The sequence below is a fragment of the Mustela nigripes genome, chromosome 9 (genome assembly GCF_022355385.1).
Source record: "Mustela nigripes isolate SB6536 chromosome 9, MUSNIG.SB6536, whole genome shotgun sequence".
In the NCBI taxonomy this organism is placed as follows: domain Eukaryota; kingdom Metazoa; phylum Chordata; class Mammalia; order Carnivora; family Mustelidae; genus Mustela; species Mustela nigripes.
In genome coordinates this window covers 67,837,181-67,859,466 of record NC_081565.1, presented here as the reverse complement: position 1 = coordinate 67,859,466, position 22,286 = coordinate 67,837,181, and the positions used below count along the sequence as shown (strand labels likewise).

The following is a 22,286-nucleotide window of genomic DNA, read 5'->3' as shown; positions in this document are numbered from 1 at the left end:
GTGATATGGATAGCATGACATATGCACATGGGTGTATATTTGTCTTAAAAGGTCATATTTTAAGATGTTAGGCATCTATTTTTTTCTGGATTTATATAGGTAATTTTTTTATGTTCCAAATTTTGTTTCAATAATAAATAAATGGCTTGATAGTCAGCACCCAGGTGTTACCAAAAAAAAAAAAAAAGAAAAAAAAAGAAAAAAAAGATGATCTACATGGATAATCTGCTTAGTTTTTAGGAACAGAAGGCTTTCTTCCGAGGAGCTCCTGCCCAGAATTCAATATATAAAAAAAGAAAAGTGGTCTTGTGACAGAATGCCTCAGTGTGCTGTAAACTTTGGTGTCTCTGGGAGCCCTAGGGCATGATGGACAGTTTTAGAACCACATCCTACCTCATCTGCCTCACCTGCTTTAAAATTGAGACACTTAGGTTTAAGCCAGTGCCTTTTGCTTTAGGATGGAGCTTAGAATCTGTGCCAGTGACATGTCCAGAGAGAGCCTACGTACTCTCCCAGCAGAAAACTCTGGGGACAGGTGTATCAATACAAAATCTCTTTGTTTGAGTGTGTGTATTGTCTTCACGACTCTGCCTTACACAACCTAATTACCATTTAATTCATTCCTCTGAGCGCCAGCTGAGCACCAGCTTTCTGTCCCCACAGCTCTCAGTCCCTGCTACACAGCAGTTACCATGGTAATAGAGTCACTCAACCATCACCCGAGTACCTGCGTCGCGGTTTTGTGTTCTCCGTTTTGCGTAACTCTACACCTTAGCGAGTTATTTCCTGATGTTTTCTGGCTCTCACCAAAGTCGTCTTCATTCTAAGAAAAAAGCATAAATTGCAAAAATACAATTTCAGAACCCCCAAACCCCAATGTTCTCTCAAGAAACAGGACCTAGAAGACTTTTGAAGGATGGGGTGGCAGAGATGTGCTCAGATGCATCAGCTGAATAAAGAAAGAACCAGTGAATCTTGGGCTCATAAAGAAACAGATGATTTCTGTTTTGCTCTGCTCTGCTAGAAGGAATGGTGTGGCCCAACTTGAAAACGAGAGAGAGGAGGACCAGGTGCCTGCATCTAAGTCATGCGACTTTATAATAAGAGTTGAGACAAAGGTGTGTCACATAACATAGGCCTCCAACGTATAAAATAAAGCAAAATGCAGGACAGATAATTTTCTTCTTAGACGTTGGAATTTTGAGATGCTAAAATGTGCTTTGTTTAGTTTAAAGCAATCTCTGGTAGTAATGGGAATAAGAAAGAGAATAAGAAAAATGCCTTCTTTTGTCAGGCTGTCGTGATTTTACCTTAAGGAAGTGAGTAAGCTGTGTTCTTGGAGGCATGTCCTCACCCCTGAGCTGCTGCTTTGAGGTGTGACGGACATTTGGCTCGCCTCTCCTTTACCTGTTCTGAGGGGGAGCCCAATCTTTCTTCCATCTCATCCTGATTTGCCTTCCTCAGGCACTTCATTCCAAGTAAGGCAACAAGATAGATAAACCATGTCCGGTAGGTCCCTTTAGCTTTTTAGGAAATGTCCTCTGCTAGGCCTGTGACCTTGCCTTTGAAAGAACACGTGTATGACTTTGATTTTACCTTTGGCTCTCTGGCTGGTTCCAAGAAGCTATAAAAGAATTACAGTCCTGAGTTGGGTTGCATTTTCCATCTATTGAAACCCAAGAGTGTATAAAGCATGAATAAAATCTAACTTCCAGCACACTCATGATTTATGCGTGGAAGGGTTGCTGCCACACTGCCCGTTGTGTTATGGCTGTATATCTTACTTTAGCACAGTCTCCACACATAGGAGACGCTAACAAGTCTTTTTGGTTGAATGAACCGCAGTGACTTTAGTGTTGCATTAATGGGTGCAGCCCTGTGTACAGCTGAGTATTCGGTAACAAATACAGTAGGGGGCGCTGTATACCGCGGGGAAGAACGACAAAATGTTGCTCATTACAGAGGCCGGCTGGTGGGCACTTAGGGACTCATTTTATGATTCTCACTTTCACAGATGCTGAAAATTTCCTTAACAAAAAGTTAAAAATAAAACAGCATGAGTTGGTGGAAATACAAGACACAGGTAGAGGAGGGTGCTGGTCTTCGGGGTCTCTAATTACACGTGTCATGCTGGGTCGGTCACATCTACTCAGCCTCAGTCTACCCGTCTATACCCCAGTTTCCACTGGGTGTTCTTGTGATCTCTTCCAGAATCCTGACGTTTTTCTGGCTGCCGGAGGAGCAGCCCGACCTTCGTGGTAATTCCCGCTAATTCTTGATGACTCCCGCCACCTGGTGGCAGAATCTGAAACGTACGGCGCGCAAGGAAGGGGCCTGCCTTTTTCAAGTTCACGGAAGAAGGGATGTGTGTGTGCGTGTGCGTGTGTGTGTGTGTGTGTGTGTGTGTGTGTGTGTGTGTATGTGTGTGTTTGGGCTTGGGGTAGAGTAGGCCTAACTGGTGACAAGGGCACCCCTGGACGTATTTTGTAACATGTAATGGGATTGTTTTCCCCCCTAGTGGAGTGTACGCCTTGGCTTTTTAACATGTCCAGGAAATGTCTCATTGGAGGATTTCCAACGGCAATAATGGGGGCGCAGTGTGTGTAGACTGGTGCTGGAAAAATAACCCTTGAGACATTGTTTGGCTTTGTTTTATTGCTTCTTTTCAGATTGGAGTCCGAGGGCCTGAAGGGGTGGTCCATAATGACTCCTTAGCTCCTTGTTTCTTTACATCTACTTAGCAATTCAGAATAAGTAGATACATTCATACAGAAGACTACCTATCTTAGGACACTGCGCTACAAACAATATTGTGTTCTGCGTGCAAGCTTGTCACTCCACTGAGCGGGTGACAACGTTGCGGTGTTGTGTATGAGTATTTCTAAGCAGCTGACAGCATGGTACTTAATTTCTCTAGTTACTGTTATTTGCTGAGTGTACTCAGTTCTGGCCCGAGACTCTCTGAAGGGCAGATCCTTGAGCCTGGAGTCCTTTGTGCCTGGGTTTCGATCCCACATTTTCCATACGTCCCCAGTGAGTGTTGCAGGGAGTACAGATGGACAGAGGCTTTCTTTTCTTTTCAAAATTATTATTAATTTACTCCTTTCACCCAGTTTCTAAACACAACTTCTAAAACCCGAGAAATTACTGAAACCACCGCCTCATCTATTTATGGTATTTCCCTTCTATAGAATTGTAGTTGAACAGATAGCCACCTTGAAAAGAGGCTACATTTCCACTTATAGCTAAATTCTAGCCAATCAAAATATAAATAGATGTGGTACCCTGAGTAGGGCAGCTCGGGAATAATCCTTAAGGGATGGCTGGCAGGTGCTCCCTTCCCGTTTCATTTTTCCCTACGTCCTGCTGCCTTGTGTGTGGACGGTTCCAGCCGGGCCATGAACGCCAGGGCCCCATCCTGGGGACGCCAGAGTGGGAAGCTGCAGGGTACTTGGGGCTCTGCAAACCTTGAGCAATGCTTCCACTCCAGTTCTGTACTCCCCACGTCCTACTTTTATCTGCAGGTAGTAAGCTTCTCCCTTGTTACTTTTGGCTTTTGCTTTTCTTTGCACCTGCTTCGATATAATATGTAGTAGGTACAGGACACATAAACTCTTTAAAGTCCTGTGATCTCCATTTTGACAGATGAAGAATCTAAAGCAGAGATAAATGGATGGTGTGACTCAGGTTATACAACCGAAATATCCAAAATGGGATCTGGACTCACTGTCCAACCCAAACTGTATGAAGCCTGTAGAGTTTGAACCTTGGGCCAGGACACTTTGGCTTCGGGAATATCTAAAAAGATAGAGGTGCACCTACAGATTAAATTCCCCTCCATCAAGACCTGGTTTGAATTCTAGATATTAAAAGACCAGTCAGAATAGCTAGAATGAAAAAGACAGGACATAAGAAGTGTTGGCGAGGATGTGGAGAAGAAGGAACCCTTGTGCATTGTTGGTGAAAATGCAAATTGGTGCAGCCACTCTGGAACAGGGTGTAGAAGTTCCTCAAAAAATTAAGAACAGAACTACCAGAATATCCATCAATTCCACTTCTGGATATTTATCTGAAGAAAACAAAAACTCAAAAAGATATATGCACCCCTATGTTTACTACGGCATTATTCACAATAGCCAAGACATGGACACAGCCTAAGTGTCCATCAGTACATAAATGGATAAAGAAGATGGGGTCTGTATTGATAGTGAGTGGAATATCACACAGCCATAAAAAAGGATGAGATCGTGCTGTTTGGGACAACATGGATGGACATAGAGGGTATTTTGCTAGTGAAATAAGTCAGGGGGAGAAAGACAAATACTGTATGATTTCACTTATACATAGAATCAAAAACCCCCACAAATAAATAAACAAAAAGCAGAATGAGACCCAATACAGAAAACAAACTGCTGGTTGCCAGAGTGGGGGGAAGTTGGATGAAATGGGTGAAGAGGAGGGGGAGACAGGCTTCCAGTAATGGAATGAGTAAGTCACGGGCATAAAAGGTACAGCGCAGGGCCAGTGTATTATAATAGCCTTGTATGGAGACAAATGGTAGCTATGCTTGCGAGTATAGTATGGTATAGAAACTTGCAGAATCCCTACGTTTGTACACCTGAAACTAGTGTAACATTGTGTATCATTGTGTAACATCGTATACACTAAAAAAAAAAAAAAAAAAAGACTAGATAGAAATGGCAGAGGTGCTAAGAGATACCTGTGGCTACTTTTCAACTATACCTAGGCTTTGGTGGTCATTTCTTCCAACAGGGCAGTCGGCCTCCCAGGGTGGCCCTGATTGCACCATGTGGCTTCCATTTCTCAGTTTTTGTGGTTAGGGTGACTCTGCTGCCGGGGAGCCTTTCTCTGACTTTTTTTGCAGACAGTGCTTGGCCTGGTGCACTCTGACTTCTTGCTGAGGGGGCTGTGATGGGCTTGAGCCTGGGGTACCTTCAGGCAAATGTGTTCATAAGGACTCTGAGGAGTTGGTATGAAGATCTTTACCTTGTTCTAGAGCTTGACACTTCACAGCAAGTTTTGTGAAGTGTTTGCTAATCTACCTTGGCCGGAGGGATTTATACCACCAAAACAGATTTAGATTGATGATGAGAGTTGCTAATTTTACTATGTGTGTATATGTCTATCTGTCTGTCTGTCTCTCTCTCTATATATATATGTATGTATGCATCGATCTATCTATCTATATCTATCATCTATCCTTCTACCTATCTCCACATTTCTGTACATCTTTGAAGCAATCTTCCTAGAAGCAGTCAGTGGGATACATTCTGAGGAGTGATGCCTGAGAAATTGCTATAGATGTTCAAATCCCAAGACCAGTGGCAAAAATGGGAATATGATACCATTTGGAAAACTTGGAACTGTGTAAATCTGTATTATACCCCTAGACTCTAAGCTGAGAAACCAGATTCTCTGTCCCCTGTTCTCTGCTGGATACCATCAGTATAACACAATGGCAGGCATGGAAGTATTTGGTAGCTGTTTTGCAACAGAAGGATATTTCAGGGGGTTGTTTGAGCTCATTATAGTGCAGCTAAAATCATGTCCCTACGACTGAGGAGAGACAAAATGGTACAGGACTGCTTTCTCTACTTCTCCAAGAGGGTTACTATATGTTCTAATATTCTAAACCTTAGATGCCGAAATGAAGGTGTCAGAAATACACCTCCATTTTTTTTAAGCTTCAAGTGATTGACTTAACCTTTCTGTGTCCATTTCTAAGAACATGAAATGGGACTGGATTGGAGCAGCTGTTTGAAATAGTGACTTAAAATTCCAAAATGCAACATAAAGAGATCCAAGGAAATGGCTCACCATGAATGTTAGGATGACCGTTTTCAGGAACATTGACAAATTATCTATATTAATTGGTATTACATTATGATGAAAGGCTGGGTCCATTGTCATTTCTGGGTTCACATCCAGGCTTAATTTTTTGAGGCCGTATTCTCAACTGTATAGGAGAGTAGCATTCATCACCTACCCAGTGCCACATATAGTAATTGACTTCTGTCGGTTGAATTTTATATTAATTTTATAGTTGAGTTTGCTACTTGTTTGCTGGCTTTCAGGCATTTGTAACCACTTTTCTTCTATGGTTGAAATTTGGCATGGAAAAGTCAACATCTGTTTGGTGAATCTGATCTCTTCACATTGGTTGGGAATGTAGCTTCCCCTTTATTTATTTACTTTCTACATTTTAAAACCTACAAATGTTGGGGTACCTGGGTGGCTCAGTTTGTTAAGCCTCTGCCTTCAGCTCAGGTCATGATCCCAGAGTCCTGGGATCGAGCCCCATATTGGACTCCCTGCTCAACAGGGAGCTGCTTCTCCCTCTGCCTGCTGCTCCCCCTGCTTGTGCTCTCTCCTCTCTCTCTCTGACAAATAAATTAATAAAGTATTAAAAAAAATAAAATGAAAACCTACAGATGTCCACTATTTTAAGGCTATTTTCTCTACAATGTTTCCTCTAAATTGCATGGGGTTTGTCTCGGAATGACTGCATTTTCAAAGGCTGTATCCCAGAAGCCTTTGCTCTTTGCCTGTTACACATGACCCTCTTGGCTCAGGTGGCCTTCTGACTCAAGTCTCAGGTTTATGGAATCCTTAATGTAGTTCACGAGCTCTAGCTAGACTGTTCCTCCCTGAGACGGTCCTGTTTATCTTGTGGGCCTGTGTGGGGTTATGGACTGGATTAAGGAAACCGCCTGTGGTTCGTCACACTTCTCTGGCACAATTCTCTGTCACCTCTGAATGCTCTGAAGGGAGCTTTGAATTGGGTGTGTGGAGGCAGGGCCACAGAGTACTGATGACATTCTCCCCTCGTGATCTTTGTAAGCCAGGGGCAAACGGAACCCCTAAGTATAAGAAGGTAAGGAAAGGCACAGTTCTAGATCCAGTAAGAAAAATCAGAGGAAGGTTTGTAATGATAAGATTTATAAAAATAAATTGAAGCCTGAATGTATTCAAAGAACATGGTTTCCATGATTTTCTCAGAGAAAAAACCAGAGGAACAGCCAAACAAAAGATTAATGAGATATTATGGCAAAAGGAATGATAGTATGTTTTGAATCTATTTAATAAATTAAAACCTTAATCCAGGGATTAAGATTCCAGAACAAATTTTAATATTTTAACCCCTGACAATGTAGAAAAATACTCAGAAAACTTACTTGAAGGAGAAGGGAAAGAAAAAGTAGAAGCTAGGGTGAATATGACAATTTTCTTATCTTTTAATTTCTGGGAACCGAAAGAGATGATGAGCAGCAGTGTTTAAGGGAGAAAGGTAAATGCTTAAATATATATTCAGCTAAAATCAAGTGATGAAAGAGAACGAAAGAAAAGAAAAGAAGTTAGAAAATATATTACTTTCGTGGTTACTTATAATCTTAAGCTCGTTATAAAAGGAATCATTAAAAGAAAACATAAGTCTTCAGAAGAAACCAAACAAAAATAAAAAAAACACAAACATACAGTGAAAAGATTTTTACAAAGCATAATATCAATTATGCTGAGAGGAACTAAGAACAAATAAACCCATCTGGCAGATCAATAGGTTTGACTGAACTAGAGGGAATAACAAATAAACATAGCCATATCCCGTGATATCTTTCAAATTTATGATGTTGTGAAAGTATTATGCACTTAGCATAAACTGTACTTTGAATTTTGAATTTTGACCTCTTCTTGGGCTAGTGATATGGAGTATGATCCTTGCCTGTGATGCTGGGTCTTGCCTGGTCAGCCATGAGATCACTAAGGTCAACAACTGATATGCTTAAACCTGTTCCGTACCCATGCAACCACTGTTTTTCACTTTACAGTATGTACAGTGAGTTATGTTACATGTATGTAACATGTTACATGTTACATACATGTACATGAGTACATGAGTACTCATGTTACATGAGTTATTTGACACTTTGTTGTACAATAGGATTTGTGTTAGAAGATTTTGCCCAACTGTAGGCTAATGTAGGTGTTCTGAGCACATTTAAGGTAGGCTAGGCTAAGCTATAATGTTTGGTAGATTAGGTATATGAAATACATTCTTGACATACAATACTTTCAACTCATGATTGGTTTATTGAGGCATAACCCCATTGTAAATTGAGGAGGATCTGTACTGGAAGTGACTCAGTGACTCAGAAAGATATAACATGCAATGTCCATGATCTTAACTGACCACGTCTGAATATAGGATTAAAAAAAGCAACTAACATGTTCCAAGAGAAACAATGATCAGAGTATAATCTCATACTCTGAGAAGCATGACTCTCTGTGTACAAATGGCATAGATTAATGTAGAGGAAACTGAGGGAGAAATACCTAGAAACACATCTAGAAAGAGGCTGATAGAACTCCTTCAGTCTATCACAGATCAAATGGGCAAAAGTAAGGATAAGGAAGACCCAAACAATAAATAATATGATACGATTAACATCCGTTGAATTCTATAACCTCAGTAGGAAATATTACCAAGACTGCTAGTTGTCCCTAATACCTGTTCTTCTCTACTTCCTTTCTCCCCCCCTTCTTTTTAGAGAGAGAGAGAGAGAGCGAGCAGGGGGGAGGTGCAGCAGGAGAGAAAGAGAGAAAATCCCAAGCAGACTCCACACTCAGCAGGAAGCCTGACATAGGGCTTGATATCATGACCTTGAGATCATGACCTGAACCAAAATCAAGAGTAGGACAGCCAACCAACTGAGACATCCAGGTGCCCCTTCCCTATTTCCTTTAAATATAGGGCTCTGAATTTTAGTGGGGCCCATGATTTCCCAGAATAAAGTTGCATATCTAACCTCCCTGTGGCTATAATTAAATTCTGCCACTGTGATTGAAGCTATGTGCAACTTCAGGGAAGTGTCCCAAACCAGGACAGTGGCTGGAGCCTATGGGCTCCTTCAGAATGTTTTAAAATACAGCGAAGCAGGGTCGAACCTGGTTAGTACTTGCATGGGAGAATGTTTTAAAATACATAAAATTGCATATGTAATACTAAAAGGGAGCCAACGGTATTGAGATCCAGTTATTAAAATATTAAAATTAATTTGTGATAGTTTATGTGCATCTTTATCAACACTTTAAAAGAATATGAAAAAAACCCCCAAAACCCAACAGGGTCCAGTTGCAAGTTCTAATAACTATCTTCATTTCGGTGCCATTGATGTAAATCGCATTTAGAGGTATTTGCAACAGATACCGAGTTTTTCCTGTACTTGTATATATTAACTCAGTGAAGTGAGGGTTCTTTTGCATCTTTCATATCCATTTCAAGAAGCAGTTCCACCTGCTCTTGGTTGGTTGACTAGAAGGTGCTCTGTCTGTCTCAGGTCTGGGGAGAAGGCTTCGGTGCCCGTCTTCCTCCTGATGCATCTCTTACTTTGTATTTGATAATGTATGATTTCAGCTTGGACAAGCTATTCTTAGAGCAATAATATGACAATACCTGGACTCCTTACTTACTGAGCCAGACACAATGCTCTGTACTTTTCCTCACACTACTCTACTTAACACTTCCTTCCCCTGCTTCTCTGATATTTGCAACCGTATCAATTTTTCATTGCTGTGAAACCAAGAATTCATAGAGAAACATCCTTTCTCCTCCTTTTAAAAACCAGTCTTCTGTCTGAACTTACAGGTTGCTATGGTCAATGTTTGTGTGCCCCTATAATTAATTCATCATGTTGAAATTCTAACCCCCAGAGATGAGGGTGTTAGGAGATGGGGCCTTTGGGAGGTGCTTAAGTCATGAGGGTGGAGCCCGCAGGAATGGGAGTAGTGCCCTTACAAGGGAGGTCCCACAGGGACTGTAGCCCCTTCCACTGTATGAGGACCATAGGAAGAAGACATTGGCTATGAACCAGGAAGAGGGCCCTCACGAGAAAATAACCATGCCGGTGTCTCAATCTTGGACTTCTAGCCTTCAGAACTGTGAGAAATAAGTCTGTTGTTTATAAGCTGCCCAGCCTGTGGTGTTTTGTTGTAGAAGCCCCAATGGACTAAGGTTCTATTTTCTTGCCTCATTTGGTCTTTGACCCATTCCAATATGGCTTTCACTGCTACTGCTCTATGGAAATCACCCTTGCCAAAGTCACGGATGGTTTTCATGTCCTTAAATCCAGTTTTCATCATACACAATGGGCCACTTCCTCCTTAAAATAGTCTTGTTCTTGGCTTCTGTGATATTACACATGGTTAGTTTCCTCCTCCTGCCCAGACTTCTCCCTTTCCTGGACCCTACTAGGGGGTCCAGGGTTGAGCCTTTCTACTCAAGACTTAATGTTACATTGTTCCTCAGGGTTCTGTCTTAGGCATTCTCGTTTAGTCCTCTAACAAATAATTTCTTATGCATCTACTATGGGGTAGAGAATGTTGTTGCCGAGTGCTGCATATATGGCCCCTTTTCTTAGGGAATTTAGAAGAGAAGCTGTCAACCATAAAGTTACACATATAGTATTTATTTTACTATAGTCATGATAAAGACTTAAAAAGTTCAGCTCCTACACATTGTAATGCATTTACAAATTAATTAGAATGAACTTAGCTGTGTCTAAAATTCCAAAGATGCAACCCCTTTAGTCAAGGGAGAAATAGAAATGTTCTTAACAGCTAAATGTCTTCTTATAGTTGAGAAAAAAAATATAAAGAAACAAGGATATAATTCCTTTGACTCTATCAATTGAAACTAAAATTCTTCTTATTCTCATTTCCTGCTTTGATTTGTTTTTAGTAGGCAAATCTCTAGTCTGTCTAAAGGGATCAAGGGTAATACTAGAGCTCCTTTTTTAATGAAAATGCATTTGATGCCAAAGCCTGAATCACCTCCAGGATGAAGCCTTGGTTTCTCAGGTCTGCCTTACTCTTGTGCTATTTTGGGAAATCATGGTCACTTCCTAAGTATTAGTCTTACCTTGAACCAGACTATTTCATGCCAGAACAGTTGGTAGTTAGGCATTAAAGAGAATAATCACTGCTCCGTACACATTTGAATTTGCTTACATTTGGAAAAACGTTGCTTTTTGACGATTCTTAAAATCGAGAACATCTTTCCAAAGAGCACTGACTAAATGAATATAAATTAATTAGAAACACATGGAACAAATTTGGAGCCTGTAAAATATTTTTTAGAGATGCAGTTAACTAAATTAGAAATGGATCAGTATTTGAACAATAACTTTACAAAGGCCTATTGAAGAGACACAGATGCTGGGAGCCAAGGTCTCTCAGTCTGGCAGGGACCCAAGGGGCTTGGCGTTCACATTTGGTTGACATTAAAACAATTGAAAGTTGCCTGTTGGTGTCTTCTGTAGTTTCCTATCAGTAGATTCCAGTATCTGCTATATGAACAGGCAGACTTCACACGTGGCTTTCAAAGCTTGGTCTGGCCCCTGACCAAAATAGCACCTAAATGATTTGGTTAATGGTCCCTGATACTTGAGCATTTGGGAGGTGCTAGTGCTTTCTACCAATCTCCCCATAGTCCTGTGGGTGTAGGGTATTAGAGCCTATTTTTGGATGGGGAAATAGATATAAAGTTAGGTAACTTGCCTAAATGGCAGTGGAAACCTCAACTCTTGACCCAAAGAATCTATGTTTCTCTCTTATAATGATTCAATATGTGACTTTTAACCTTAGTATATGTGTTTAACCCCACACCCCACCCCAGTGTGGCTTTTCTCGAAAGCTCATCCCTTTCTTCCTTCTCCACTTCCTCCTTAAGAAGGGGCCCCTTGTTATCGCCAGCCAAGTTCAAAGTCACACGCAGTACCGTCAATTCTTGGACTATGACAGACCACTTCTTATTACACCTGTGCCTTTTAAATTCCTCCCCTCCTACTTCTTTCTTCCCTCTTCTCTGACCTCAAGACATCACGCTCTGAGGAGGAATGAGGAAATAGCCATGTGGGTCAACAGGAAGCCTAATTTTGCTGACTCCTGGAAATGTCTCTTGTTGGTTTTGTGTGTGTCTTTGTCTCTCTCTCCCTTCCTCGCTGGATCCAACATACCATGGACCAAGACCTTTGCTCTCACCTGCTTTTTCTGAATGGGTCTGGCCCTCAATTACATAATTTCTATTTCAAACCTTCCTGATGGTGCAAGTTAGACCAGCAGCCTCTAACCAACTTCCTCCTTGCAAATATTTCTCAACTAATGGATTAGGATGCAGTAATTTGAAGTAGAAAAACAAAAAGTTAGAAAAGTTGTCAAAGGTAATAGAATTCAAAGGGAGGGATGCTGACAGGGAAGTAGGACCCAAGGGGTCGGGGGCTGGATAGCTGCACAACTTTGTAGATTGTGCTGTTTGGAACTATGCTATGCTCCCGAAGTTGAGCAGGTGGAGGGAGTAAAGCAGCTAGATAGTCCAGAGGGGAGCAGATATGCCTGGCTTGTCCCCTTTTAAGCTATGGCTGACACTGTCTCATGTTACAAAAAGCATTGCCTCACCTTTATGGACTGTTTTCTGACCATGTTTCATGGAGGAGTTTATACCATTCCTTATAGTCTGGCTGGATAGTTTATTCTAGAATGTTCCTGAGTCTGTAGAGTATAAAAACTCAGTTTTAAACCTAAACTTATCATTGTTCTTAGATTCTTAGGACCAAGATTTTGAAATCAGCAAAGAGCCTTGAGGTGAATCAGAACTGGCCTCTTGTCCGTCTGGCTCTCTCTTTACAACATTTTCTGTTCCCTGCACATACATCTCATACCTTCCCACTCAGGGCTTTAGTTTCTTCGCGTCATGTGAGATGGGAACCAATAATTTTTGACATGGTAGCTTAGGGAATTATTTGTGCCATACTTGGTATTTCCTTCTGCCTAGCACCCATGCAGTAGGTGCTCAATATATGTATTTGTTGGGGGCCACCTGGGTGGCTCAGTCAGTTAAGTGTCTGACTCTTGATTTTGATTCAAGTCATGAGCTCAGGGTTGTGAGATTGAGCCTGGTGTAGGGCTCCACACTCAAGGGGGTCTGTTTGAGATTCTCTCTCTCTCTGTCTCTCCCTCTGCCCCTCCCTGCCTCCAGAGCTCTCTCTCTTAAATAACTAAATTTATCTTAAAAAAACATTATATATATATATGTATATACACACACACACACACATGTATATACACACGCGTGTGTGTGTGTGTGTGTGTGTGTGTGTGTGTGTATTTGTTGAATGAATGAATGAATGCAAGCATTTGGGAAATATTCCCCACCTCCCAGTCTGGGTGAGACCACTTTTTTATGTCATGAATAGCGCTTTCTACAGACTATGTTGTGCCGATTTGCCATTGTTAACTAATTTTAACCAAATGGTTGCTGTTCCCAGCTTTTTGCATGATGCCTGGTACAGTGTTGATACATTTTCGTTGAATCAGTAAATGTCATGCTTTATGTCAAAGAGTTTTGACTCTTGGAAGGGTAACAAACAAAGTTTTGAATTTACAGAGTCAGGAGCCTGAAAGGAACACTGAGAAGTCTTCAGGTACATTTTCCTGTGGCACCATTCCTGCGCATCATCTACTTTGTTCCTGAACACCGACAGGAGGGTCTTTAACCATGTGACTCACAGCATTTTCCGAAGAAACCTCTGTCTTTATTTTACTTCCAGAAGCTGTAAGACACGCAACCATCTTTTTCTTTTTTTCCCCTTTCTTTTCTTCTCTCTCTCTCTCTCTTTTTAAATTCCCTTCCAGGAAAAAGAAAGAACAATTAGGCATGCCAAGGCTATAAGCGGCTTCTGGGTCAAATACCTTAGGCCATGTGTGGAGTAGAATTAGGTGTCTCCAAATCCAGATCTCTGGTTTGTGTGAAAATCATACTGTACTATGTCTAAATCTGCAGTCTGAAGACAGAATCCCAAACTTCTGTAGCCTGATGGAGACTTGGGGCTCCTGCTCACAGTAATCTGTTCTATATAAAATTCCAAATATTCTTACCTTTGTTTTTTTTTTTTTTTTTTTTTTTTCATTTTGACCAATGACAGCTCAGCTAGCATCCAGGGCTTCTCATCAACATCAACAATGTCTGGATGAAATGGGTCAGTAGGTGCTACCACCTTCATTTTAAATTAAGAGACTGAAAATATATAAATTAAAAAAAAAAAAACTGAATCCCTAAATCCATCCCCTCTGAGGTGTCATGGAAGAGCCTTGGGTTCTAGCCATCTAGGCTGTTAGAAATAAGTCTAGGTATGATCTGATTTGAGGAAAAGAGAAAACATTTTTTTTAAACTTCCTTCACAAAGGCAATTATTGCCATTTATTTGCTCTGTTGCGTTAGTGAAAACCTACTCAACCACCTGGTGTGATTCATGTGGCCATCCTCCAGGGTTAGAGGGAAACAGTGCTCTTCCTCTTTACATAATTACTTCCAACCTCAGAACTTCTCTATTCAAATGGTCTGTGCCAAATAATTCTTGCACTTAGATGACCTCCCAAATTTTGACTTCCATTGAACAAACTCTTCAAACTGGACTGGCTTACCAGGCAATTCAAGGAGTAGGTCAGCTTTTCTCTGCATGTGTAGAGTGGAGCACGTTTCCCATCTAGTCCTGTCTCGAGTTTTGCGTAAGTGGGTCCCACCTAGCTGATGTCAGAGTGAGCATGGGCTCTGTGGCTCTGAGGGCCATTGGTGGTAAAATCGATGCTGACTCATAAGCAAGAGGCAACTTTAGCTGGGTTTCTAAGGAACACCCTTTAGTAAAAGTATTCCTTCAAAAATTGACTAAATGTTCACACTTAGAAATTCTGAGCTTTATCTGAGCTCTTTTGCTGCCAACTTTCTACTTTCTCTCTTTTCTGGATCCTTCCCCCAACTTGGACTTTGGAAAAATCTTTCAGTTGTTCTATTCTAAGAAGACTGACCCTAAATATTGGGGAAAATTATCTATATCTATATCTGTATCTATATATTAGTGATGCCAAAATAATTGGATACCTGTGTAGAAAAACAAAAACTTGATGCCCACCTTACACTATACATAAGATCTCTTTTCAGGGGGACTAGAGTCTTCAATGTAGAAGGCAGCAACGAGTTTTTGGGAAATATGGGAGAGTATTTTTATGATCTTTCAAGGCAGAAAAAGATGGATATATAAACAGGATATATAAAACAGAAAAACTTGATAAATGGGACCACACTATAACTACCTTTTGTGTACCCAACTATTACAGAGTGAAAGACAGCTTAAGGGTGGTAGAAAGTATTTGGAAAGCATGTAACTGAAAAACTGTATTCAGAACATTTAATGAACTCTTTCCAAATCAGTAAAGAAAAGACAAAATCCAGCAGAGAAAATAGGTAAGAAACTTGAACAAGTATTTCTTAAAGTTGGCATCTAGTGGCCAGTAACAAAGGAAAATGAAAATGAAACCTCCCTGTTAAACACCACTTACTATACATCTATCAGAATCACTGAAATTAAAAAGCCAGATAAATATGGTGAGGCTCTGGAGTAAAAGGAACTCACACTCTATGGATGGAAGTGTAAACTGGTAAAACCACTTGGGAAACCAGTTTGGCATTATTGCTAAAGTTGAAAATATATATGCATTCCCAGTGACCTAGCAATTCTACTCCTAAATATAACACCAAATAAATTGGTTACATGTGCAACAGGAGACATGTCAAAGAGTATTTATAGCTGCCTTTGTTTGTAGAAGCTCCTAAAATCTCCAAGCTTAATGACATAAATGTCCACCAACAGTAAAATAGAAAAATTGTGCAATGTTTATGGAGAATACTGTATATCAATGAAATTGGATGAACTCCTGTTACATGCAACAGCATGGCTGAGTCTCAGAAACAAAAAACTGAGCACAAGAAGTCAGATACAGAATGATTCCTCTTGCCCAATTCCATATAAATGTTTTAAAATAAGCAAAGAAATCTCTTGTAATTTTCTATTTACACAAAGTTTAAAAATGGACAAAAACAATGCTTGGGGATTCATAATTATAAGTTAAGATATTAAACAAAGCAGAGAAATGATTACTATAAAGTTGGGATCATTGTCACCCCCAGGGGCGAGTGGCAGCTGTGGCAGATGTGCAGGGTTGGGGCGTCCGAGCTGAGGGATGGCGATGCCTTGTTCCTTGACATGGATGGCACTTTATAATAAGTTGTCTATTTGATTTTGTGTGTTTTTCTGCATGTTATATTTCACAATGAGATTTCTTTTCCCCTGTTTACAGCCCCAAACTTGCCTCCCTTGAGCCTGTCTCTCTCTTCACTACTCTGCTCTCCATCAGGAGAAGGAACATCCTCCCTTCCCTTATTTTCCCCTTTTCTCAGCTCCCACTCGTAACACAAACTGCCCCTATCCACACCCCCAGTCACCAGGACCTCTTGGTTGGCAAATCGAATGAACTTGTCTTTGCTGCTCATGTTGTAGTTCTCTTTTCCCTTGGCTTCCCCAGACGCTTCTCTCTCCTGATGTTCCTTCTCCTTCTCTCCCCATGACCTCTTCATTCTCTGATAGCTCCAAAAACACTGGGGCTCTTTTCCACTATATATTTTTTCCTGTTTTGTTGAAGATTATTTGACCATAGAGTTGAGGGCCCATATCTGGGCTCTCTACTCTGTTCCACTGGTCTATGTGTCTGTTTTTATGCCAGTACCATGCTGTCTTGGTGATCACAGCTGTGTAGTAAAGCTACACAGGTAACATGATGCCACCAGTTTTATTTTTGTTTTTCAACATTTCCTTAGTGATTTGGGGTCTCTTCTGATTCCATACAAATTTTTGGATTATTTGCTCCAGGTCTTTGAAGAATACCAGTGGAATTTTGATCGGAATGGCATTAAAAGTATAGATTGCTCTAGGCAGAGTAGACATTTGACAGTCTCTTCAATTAATGGAGCTGGGAAAACTGGACAGCTATATGTAGAAGAATGAAACTCGACCATTCTCTGACACCATACACAAAGATAAACTCAAAATGGATAAAAGACCTCAACATGAGACAGGAATCCATCAGAATCCTAGAGGAGAATATAGGCAGTAACCTCTTCGATATCAGCCAACTTCTTTCAAGATATGTCTCCAAAGGCAAAGGAAACAAAAGCGAAAATGAACTTTTGGGATTTCATCAAGATCAAAAGCTTCTGCACAGCAAAGGAAACAGTCAACAAAACAAAGAGGCAACCCACAGAATGGGAGAAGATATTTGCAAATGACAGTACAGATAAAAGGTTGATATCCAGGATCTATAAAGAACTCCTCAAACTCAACACATACAAAACAGACAATCATATAAAAAAATGGGCAGAAGATATGAACAGACACTTCTCCAATGAAGACATACAAATGGCTATCAGACACATGAAAAAATGTTCATCATCACTAGCTATCAGGGAAATTCAAATTAAAACCACATTGAGATACCACCTTACACCAGTTAGAATGGCCAAAATTAACAAGACAGGAAAAAACATGTGTTGGAGGGGATGTGGAGAAAGGGGAACCCTCTTACACTGTTGGTGGGAAGGCAAGTTGGTGCAGCCACTTTAGAGAACAGTGTGGAGATTCCTCAAGAAATTAAAAATAGAGCTTCCTTATGACCCTGCAATTGCACTCCTGGGTATTTACCCCAAAGATACAGATGTAGTGAAAAGAAGGGCCTTCTGTACCCCAATATTTATATCAGTAATGGCCACAGTTGCCAAACTGTGGAAAGAACCAAGATGCCCTTCAACGGACGAATGGATAAGGAAGATGTGGTCCACATACACTATGGAGTATTATGCCTCCATCAGAAAGGATGAATACCCAACTTTGGTAGCAACATGGATGAGACTGGAAGAGATTATGCTGAGTGAAATAAGTCAAGCAGAGAGAGTCAATTATCATATGGTATCACTTATTTGTGGAGCATAACAAATAGCATGGAGGACAAGCGGAGTTAGAGAGGAGAAGGGAGTTGAGGGAAATTGGAAGGAGAGGTGAACCATGAAAGATTATGGACTCTGAAAAACAATCTGAGGGTTTTGAAGGGGCGGGGGATGGGAGGTTGGGGGAACCAGGTGGTGGGTATTGGAGAGGACATGGATTGCATGGAGCACTGGGTGTGGTGCAAAAACAATGAATACTGTTACGCTGAAAATAAATTTTAAAAATTAAAAACAAAACAAAACAAACAAACAAAAAAAACCACTGGGGCTCCCTAGGTTTCCCTCCTGCTGATTTCATTCATGCCACTGGCTCATCGCTGTGCTAATGGCCCCCGAGCGCATCATGTTCCCTTCCAGACCTAGGTGCATGCATGCCTAGAGCTTCCTGCCTCCTCTCCATCTTCATCTAGGGGTAGGGAATCACCATAATTTCATCCACCAGGCTTCAAAATGAACTCATGGTCTTCCTTGTTCCCACCCTATTTCTGGATTTCCCGTCTACATGAAGGGAACCTCTAAGTTGAGCTCTCAAGCGAGAAATGTTGACTTGGTCACTCTTTAACCTGCCCCAACACCAAGAGCTACTGTTACTATGTTTACACTGTGTGCTAGGCACTTGCTATGGTCTGAATGTTTCCCCACCAACCCCCCAAAATTTCCTCTTTGGAAAATCTAATGCCCAATGTGACAGTATTAAGTGGTGGAGCCTTTGAGGTGATCAGTGTCCTTATAAAAGAGACTCCAGAGAGCTTCCTTGTGCATTCTGCTTTGTGAGGACACACCAAGAACATGACTGTCCATGAGGAAGTGGCATTCACCAGATACTGAATCTTCTGCGGCCACCATCTTGGACTTCCAGGATTCAGAACTATGAGATATAAATTTCTGTGTATATGCCCCCCAGTCTGTGGTATTTTGTTACAATGACCTGAACAAACTAGGATAGAACAGTTTTTTAAAACAAATATTACATGCTTTTTTCCCTAACATATATTACCTCACTTGATTCTCTCAGCCTCAAGATATGATATTGTTACTCTACCGTACAGAGAAGAAAATGGAGATATTAATAACCAGAGTAGCCCTTATGTCGCCCTGACTCAATGCTAATTCCATGGCCGAGGGGGCTTCCTACCAGTATCGGTACTTCTGCCTAGAGCTGGTTTCCACCATGATTATCATCCTAACCTCCTAAATGCTGTCCCAATCACACACAAATCTCTTTCTATTTTGTCCACTCTCAGCAGGACTAGTAGAGTATTTTAATAACTTGGCAGTGTATATCCTGGTGGATTCTTTCCTGATGCCTTTTCACACATGGAGGCTGTGTGATCTGGGGCCACCCTGGCCCTGTCCCTACTCTCCAGCCCCAGCTCATCTTCTCTATCCTGAGCACACATGTTCTTTCAGGCTCTTGGGCCTATGCAGACAGTTTTCTTTGCTTGTAGGGCTCTGCTGACACCCCTCCCAGTTCAGCTGGGGAATCCCTGCCCATCCTTGAAGCCCTAACTGAGAGACTCCCAGGTCAGCCCAACTCCACTTGCTTATGTATGTACAATGCACTTGGTGCTGACTTCTAGCAGTATCTTTTGTTTTTACATCATATACAGTAACATCATATTCTACATCATATTATGATTATGCCTGCTTTGCTCCTGGAGGGCAAGAATAGTGTATTATCCCTTCTTGAATTGGTATCCCTTTCCAATAGTGACCTATCTGGGAGGAGTTAATGGTTTTGCTGAAATTCTTGTCAAACAGCAAGAGTTAGAAGAAATAATCTGGTCACTGCTTGTTGGTGTTGGTGTGTGGTATTCTGCTGGGTTTGAGCTCTGGAGATACTGGGTTTGAGCTCTGGAGATGTTTTGTTTTGATAGAAGAGAATGAGGGATAGAAGTCAGGGCTACCTTTGGTGGATGTGTGTCCCACTGACTAGGCTGTCAGTTGCGGGTGACGTGGATCTCCCTCCTCTGCAGACATCTTTGTCTTGCTGTCATACTTACTTTGACTCTATCCCTTCCATTCTCTTGAACCATAAAGGCCCTCGGAGTTGGGCTTTTTTCTCATTTAACTCTTATGAAGGGAATCAAGATATGCCATCCCAAAATATACCACTTTGGTTTGAGAGTTATTCTGAGCTGAAAGCAATTGAGAAAACGCAGACACCAAAAGATCACTTCGGTCTTTGTCTCTCTGTCTACAAGCAGGACATGACTTTCCCTTATGCAGGTGTCCCATCTCCTGTAACAGAACTGGACAAAGAGATGGTACTGGGATAAGATTGCATAACCTCATATCAAACCTTATATTCCATAAGTTTCTCCAATGTATTTCCTACTCACTTCTCCACAGACTATTGGCCCTAAAAGCCTAAGTTCTCTCTCTCTCTCTCTCTCTCTTTTTTTTTGCCTAACACTTTTCCACAATTTTTTGTCCTTTGTTAAAAGGGTATATAAACCCCTGGGTCTTGAAATTTCTTTGGATTTTTCACTTCTTTTCTGTGAAGTTGCATGAACACAACATTAAAAGTGAAAAATCCAAAGAAATTTCAAGACTAATAAAATTTGTCCGTCTTTCTCTGGTTAATATGCCATTTCTCAGTTTAATTCACAGACCTCAGGTGCATATAAGAGGAGAGGATAAGACTTCTCTTCCCTTACACTTGTAACCTCTGAGATGAAGATCACTGTGACTACATATAGACAACTGAACTGAAGCTCAGGGAAGTTACAGTCATTTGTGGGTGGAAGACTTAGAACTTGTGCCAAAGACATTTACTTTCCTTGTTTGTTTCTTTGCTAGTGTCTAAGGTGAGGTGTTTGAGGTAACCCTGTCTGAGGTGACCCTGAATCCCAAGAGGTTTCTGACACCTGTTGGTGTGGCTCTTGTGTCAGCTTAAGGAAGGAAACACAGCTAGGGACATCCCTGAAAAATCCCCATCCCAGAGCCCGTCAGAAGAGCCCAGTGTTTCCCTGGGACAGGACACCTTCTAGATCTCTGCAGCACCTCGTCCAGAGGTCAGAGACATTAATCACTCAATGAGTTTTGGTTGATGACATGCAACTGGTTTGCCTAACCTGGCTGCACTGGGGCGGCCACATGGGACAGGGACTTTGGGACTTGCTGTAAGAGGAAGAACTCCTCAGGTGTTCCCTACATCCAACATCTGGATTCTCCCCATTCTTTCCTTATTTTCCAGCTCTTTGGGAAATACTGTCAGGGCCCGTGAGCCCAAAACAAAAGCCAGAGAGGACAGACTTGTTTCTAAGTGACAGGGCAAGTCAGGGATCAAAACAAGTTCTATTAAAAGAGACTTTTCAGGTTTGTCTGCCCAAGAAGAACCCAAGAAGGAAAAAACAATAGGTTTAAAGTGTTTCCTGAGAAAATCTTCCTGCATTTCCATAAGCCTGCTGCTTTCTTTCAGAAACTTGCCAAGGTGGTTAGAAAGAGCATTATTTGCAATGACTTTGTCAGAAACAAGAGGAACCGTCGGCTTACCTGGAAGCCCATGTTGCTGTAGCCCTCTGCTGGGGGGGCTGTCGTACTCTTTAGCTCCAGGACATTGTGGCTGCTCTTGGAATTGGCTGGGGTCTGCATTCTTTTCGGACGTCTGCTCTAGAGGTTCCTTGTTAGCTCTGAAGAGGATCCCAGGCTCTGCTGATGTCAGAATGCCACCTGCTGTTTGTGGGAACCTGGGCACGGCTTACTTTTGTAAACCAGAGTCTGTGGGGCGGAGCAGGAGCCAGAGGGGGAAGGCGTGGAGGCTTTCGGATCCTCCCATCTCATTATATTCCTGATTAGCCCTGGAACTGGGGCCCCATTTTTACTCAGGAAAACTCTTACAGGGCACAGAACAGAAAAGGATGCTTTCCCAATGGTCAGGAGGGAGATAATCTGTTTCCTGCGGGTGGTGGTGGGGACTAGGAATCCTGGGAGGGCAGGGCAAGGAATGTAAGGGCTCCTTGCTACCAATGGACCACTATTCTGTGTTAGGTTCATGCATATGTATGATTGTATATTGTGGTTATGGTTTATCTTCCATATAAGCAAAAACGGAAGTGTGGCAAAGTTCATGGTTTGCTCAGGATCATTTCATTAGTAAAGGGATGGTGAGAAGTCAAATTCATGTCTAGATGATTTTGAGGCCTTTTTACTACATCTCTGACTGCAGACTGGATGGCTTTTAAAGAATCCAACTCCCAGAAATGCAAATAAGCCTCAGATAAATGGGATGTGACCAACGGCTCACTTAATAAAAGGATTCTTTAGGAAATCATTAGCTATAGGATTCTTTCAAAATAGCACTTTCCCTTAGTACATTTCAAATGAGCTACAATTGTGGGCCTCTGCGGAAATGTGAAATATGCTTATGATAAGTGAA

At 41.4% G+C, this 22,286-nt stretch overlaps 1 protein-coding gene across 1 annotated transcript in view; it reads right to left on the bottom strand.

Moving 5' to 3' along the window:
- Nucleotides 1-21,585, bottom strand: part of SLC28A3 (solute carrier family 28 member 3) — a 61,244-nt gene extending 39,659 nt beyond the window's left edge. Inside the window, exons 1-2 of the mRNA XM_059411764.1 lie at nucleotides 21,404-21,585; nucleotides 728-823 (exon numbers count right to left, since the gene is read on the bottom strand). Coding sequence (XP_059267747.1) covers nucleotides 728-823; nucleotides 21,404-21,502 — 195 coding nt within the window. The 5' untranslated portion in view covers nucleotides 21,503-21,585. The remainder of the gene's footprint in view (nucleotides 1-727; nucleotides 824-21,403) is intronic.
- Between the last annotated feature and the right edge of the window lie 701 nt (nucleotides 21,586-22,286).